At 36.8% G+C, this 5000-nt stretch overlaps 1 protein-coding gene across 3 annotated transcripts in view; it reads right to left on the bottom strand.

Annotated features, from left to right (window-relative positions):
• Positions 1-1651: 1651 nt before the first annotated feature.
• The window catches only part of LOC119577979 (nuclear valosin-containing protein-like), a 9576-nt gene continuing 6227 nt past the window's right edge, over positions 1652-5000 (bottom strand). For 2 of the 3 annotated variants that reach the window (XM_037925680.1, XM_037925679.1), the window contains exons 4-11: positions 4725-5000; positions 4492-4619; positions 4074-4215; positions 3672-3873; positions 2963-3238; positions 2618-2806; positions 2016-2174; positions 1656-1859 (exon numbers count right to left, since the gene is read on the bottom strand). The exon at positions 4725-5000 is cut by the window's right edge and continues 352 nt beyond it. In XM_037925680.1, coding sequence (XP_037781608.1) covers positions 1656-1859; positions 2016-2174; positions 2618-2806; positions 2963-3238; positions 3672-3873; positions 4074-4215; positions 4492-4619; positions 4725-5000 — 1576 coding nt within the window. Of the gene's footprint in view, positions 1860-2015; positions 2175-2617; positions 2807-2962; positions 3239-3671; positions 3874-4073; positions 4216-4491; positions 4620-4724 lie in introns of all 3 variants that reach the window. The other variant, XM_037925681.1, reaches the window with a different exon arrangement.

The raw sequence follows: 5000 nt of genomic DNA, 5'->3' as shown, positions 1-5000 counted from the left end.
ACCGAGTAGAGCAATTTGAATGGTCATGACCAGGTGGGGTATATAGAGGGCAGCAGGCTGTGGAGTGACAATGCTTGGCTGGGTGACCAAACGACATTACTGACATAGACGGGGAAGGGGTCAATATGGTCGCATAGGGGGCACTCCACCAACATAAACTTCATGGGGTAGGTCATGTCTACCGAAACTAATCATGGCAATATTAGTGTAAGACTTACGCTGGCCTCTGGGAGGAATAGTGTAGCACTGTATTGCCAGTGACGAGTCATGCGTGCATGTCATTTTTAGTCTGACTAGTCCTTGTTGTAGAAAGGACAAGCAGTCGGGGAGACCGGAACAGTTTCGGGATAAGTATATTGGGAGAAGTGAGGTTGGGGACGAATATGTTTGCAAGTGAGGTCAGTCGGGAAAACAGTGTAACTGACAAAACGTGAGCGATCGGAATGACTGCGAACAGGGGCGTCACTTCATGTTATGAGTTGGGGGGGTGACGGGTAAATTTGCCCCGAAAAATTTAATTTTTGCCCTGCAAATCACGAAAAAGAAAATGCTCACTAGCTCTTTATACGTAGCCTGGAATGGACCATCAACCAGTATTATATATCGTATTATTGGTAGAAAATTATAAATTATAAATACCAGAAACTTTGCCCTGCATAACTAGATTTTGCCCTGCAAAAAGAGGCTTTTTTAAGAGTTGGGGGGATGAACCACCCCCCATACCCCCCCTTAAGTGATGCCCCTGACTGCGAAAGGAAAGTTCACTTTTTTGGAGACAATGTTGGAAGGGAAGGGTATTGTCCGAATAAGAGGCTGTAAAGGGACTTATAAAAAAAGTTCCAACTTGGGTTTGTAGAGGTGGAAGTAGTAGAAGGACGAGGGCGGGAGGAAGATGGGGTGGTATGGAAAGAGGTAGTACTGTGGGGAGGAGGGCAATAAGGATGAAGAGTGGTAATAATGGTGGAGGGGGTTGACAATTAAAAAGAGATAGAGTGGAGGATGTTGGTAGATAGGAAGTGGTAGATAGGAAGGGGTGTGTTCCAAGGTTAAGTAATGACCTAGGTGGGTTATTCGGAATGGATAGAACTGACAGCAAATATTGAGAGTTCATTGTATCGAGCTGTGGTTACAGGAGAAGAAAAGAAAAGACCATTCAAAACTAGTTGAGACAAGGGCTGAGGTCCAAGGTAGGGGTGATCCTCTTCATTAGGAAAAGAAAATCCCAGCTATAGATTGAAACGTATTTTGAATGTGCTATACACCCTCCTCGCCTTCAGGGTACAGAGAAACAGGCTTTCCATATATTTTTTAGGTTTTCCTACTTGTATTGGTAATGCCCAACTCAGTGGGCAAATGAATAGTGTATGATTTTTTTCTGATTTTCCTTTGTAATTATGATTATAATTTTTATACAATATTTTCTACTTTCCTAAAGCCAAGTCTAGAAATTAGTTCTTGCTGTATGTCTTCTTGTTTCTCCATCAACAATAACATGAAATATTGTAATATAAAATAACAATTATCATTGAAACCATACACTGCTAAATTCATTGATTATATTTCATTTATCTTGTTCTTGAGGTATATGTAATATATTTCTGGCATACCAAAATGATCACTTGAATTTTTTTCAGGAGAATAAAGTAATGAGTCAATTATCTAAACGTGTCTTTATTTCCTGATGAACAATATATCTGTGCAAATGAATGGTATCTGCTCATCATCTTTAGAGAAGTGTTAGGCACGATTGTCTCCAAAGCATCTTCTATACAGGCTCTACTGATGGTGTCATCTTCTAAGTTACTGAAACCAGCACTCTCTTTATCTTGTGTTCTAAGTTCCTCACAAAACTGGATAATCTGCAATATAGGTAATGTCCATTAGCTGCAATGTCATAAATAATAACATCTGAGTAACAACAGATGTGAATTTTATGCAAATTTTCTCTACCTCTCAAACAATTTTCCACAACTCAAACTAAGCAAACAAGTACTTAAGACTATAAAAAATCTTACCTCAGAAACAGTAAAGCCTTTTGTTAAATCAACTAGTTGATCCAGTGACATTTCTTGCAGTGAGCTCGTTAAATTTTTACTCAGTAATGCCTGCCTATCATCCTGATCTGGCAAGTTGATGAAGTGATACTCATGGAATCGTCCAGGGCGAATCAAGTCCTGTGAAGAGATGAAAACAAACTATCAAGACAGAAATATGGAAATCATAAAACATGGCGACAATTGGATATGAAAGATAAATTAAAGGGAAAAAGGTAAAGAAAAATTCAATAAAATATACAAACAGATATGACAAACTTTAAATGAAAGAACAATACAGAAAAAGATTCCAGCCTAACTGATATCCAAGAACAAAATTAAGTAGTATCTATTTTCATTATCATTTCCTATATGAAAGTTTTGAAGTGAAAAAGAATGAATTCAACAAATGAAAGCTACATTTGGGGCAAAACTGTTCCATATTTTCTGAAATGGTATCAAAATAAAACCAAACCTTAATATCCTACATCATCATTTCTATCCCATATCTTTTCAAATTTAACACTTTTCAATACTTTTTATTAGTTAATCAACATAAACAAAGAGAAAAATGTTGCACATACCTTGTTCACTAAGTCAGGCCTATTTGTTTCCGCAAAAATGAATACACTGTCATTACGAACAATACCATCCAGCTGGACTTTGAGATGGTTGATAATACGATTCTCCACATCAACACCTCCATCACTTTTGGTCCCAGCAAGGCCATCAAAGTTTTCAAAAAGTATAATGCAAGGAGATGATTCCTGAGCCTTAGTGAAAAAAGCAAAGAGGAAAGAAAAGAAAAATTGTTATCTACAATTCAATACTGATCATAAGCAAATATGATATAAACACTTGATGTTACCACTTGAACATGTAACACTGAAGTATATTGACCATTTAAATTTTAAATTCCATTACTTTACCTTCTGGAAAACTTTTGCTAGATTCTGTTCAGATTCTCCAAAATATTTTCCTAACACTGTTGATCGCTTGACAGGAATGACATTTAGATGGAATTCTGTCGCAATGGCCATGACCAATGCAGTTTTGCCACATCCTGGAGGGCCAAACAAGAAGAATCTGGATGGAGGAGAAATTCCACAATCTTGGAAGATGGCACTGTGACAGAGAGTCAAGTTCACTGACTCCTGCAAATGGTGCTTCAGCTGACCATAGCCATGAATATCGGAGAGCTGGACCTGCAGTAGAAAGAAACATTTACTGTGTTATTTCTGTTAATACTTTAATCGCACTTATTTTATCAGTTGAATTTTACTTGGATTTCAGATTTGGATTTACATGAATCTAACAATTATCCCTTGAAGTGCAAGCCACAGCTCTGGCTAGAGTACAATGAGTGTGAGCCACAAGCCTAGCTGTGATAAACTGATAAAAATATCAGATTATACCCTGAAAGACTGTATTTAAGGATACAATAAGAAAGAAATAAAGCAAAGGCAACACAAAAAAATATAATTGTATGTACACCACAGATGGTACCAAAAAGGTATTTCACACTTCACAGATTCATTTTGGCTATCAGTAATCAGCTTTACATACCAATATCTAAAACTATTTCTAAATATCACAAATAGATTCCCATTAATTAACAATTTAGAAATGCAGACTAACCTCTCTATCTGCTGTGTTTGAAGCTAGGAGAGCTGCTGGTCTGACAACAGTAATGGCAGTCTGTATCATTTCTCTATCTATTGCCTTCCCATCTGCTTGAACTATTGCCTCCATTATAACCCTTCGCAGGTCTCCTCCAACATAACCAGGAGTTCTTGCTGCCAGGATGTGTAGATCACTGTCTGTCAAGTTACTTGGCACTCTATAGTAAAGATAAAATAATCTTCAGTTAATTTACTAGCATTAGACAAGGTGAGGAAGAAAAGAAAAGAAAGAAAAAAATATATACCCATGATTTTCTATATACACATTACATATACAAAAGTAAATATTCAAGGGAAAATGAATATGTACATGTAGATTACAAAGATTTTTGCACATGCACATCAAGTGCATCCATACCTGTGAAGCATTTTTTCAAGAATTTCTTGCCTGTCTACTTCAGTTGGGGCCTGAAGGCACAAATCCTGTGACAGTCTACCTGGTCTTCTTAATGCAGCATCTAGGCTCTTAGGATCCGATGCTGTTGCAACTACAAGTACTCCTGTGGCAAAACAGTTCCAGTCAATATTTACTACCTGCTAAAAGTGTCTCCCATACATTTCCTTGTAAGGAGAGTGAAAAAGGTCATTTATATATATCTTCCAAAATACAATACTTCTCCCTTGCTGCTGGTACTTCATAATAATGTCATGTTTGAGGACCAATTATTTCTATAAGATTGCCATCACACAACATAGGCTTGTTCATTGTCACATACACTCTAAAACAATGACTTACAACTATAGTATTCCATCCAATAAAACATTATATTTATCACCTCTAGAGGAATTTCCAGTAACACCATCCATCAAGTGTAGAAGAGCGGTCACTGTGCCTGTTGAACCTTTTCGGTCTCTGCTGCTGCACAATATGTCTATATCATCAATGAAGAGTATGCATGGGGCCCTAGGGAGAATTAATAAAGCTTAATTTCATATACAAAATGGAAAATTGAGTGTAATATTTCTATGATAAAAATCAAATATAAACGAGTAGCATGTTTCCACTTACCTATCAACAGCTTTATCAAACAGCTTCTTTAGGTTTTGCTCTGTTTCTCCTATGAACTTGCTCTTTACATCCTCTATCTGCATACTAAGAAATTTGGTGCTGTATTTACTTTTTAATGCTTCTCCTATCAAACTCTTCCCACATCCTGATGGTCCACTAATTAATATTCCTTCTGTTTTCTTCATTTTTGAGCCACTATTATACATGAATAACTGTATTTCTTCTTGCAGATCTTGTAGTATTGTTTTATAACCTCCTATGAAATCAAAGCATACT

This window comes from Penaeus monodon, chromosome 10, assembly GCF_015228065.2.
Source record: "Penaeus monodon isolate SGIC_2016 chromosome 10, NSTDA_Pmon_1, whole genome shotgun sequence".
Lineage (NCBI taxonomy): Eukaryota > Metazoa > Arthropoda > Malacostraca > Decapoda > Penaeidae > Penaeus > Penaeus monodon.
Note: the sequence above shows the minus strand (reverse complement) of the source record. Positions and strands in the feature narration are given on the sequence as shown.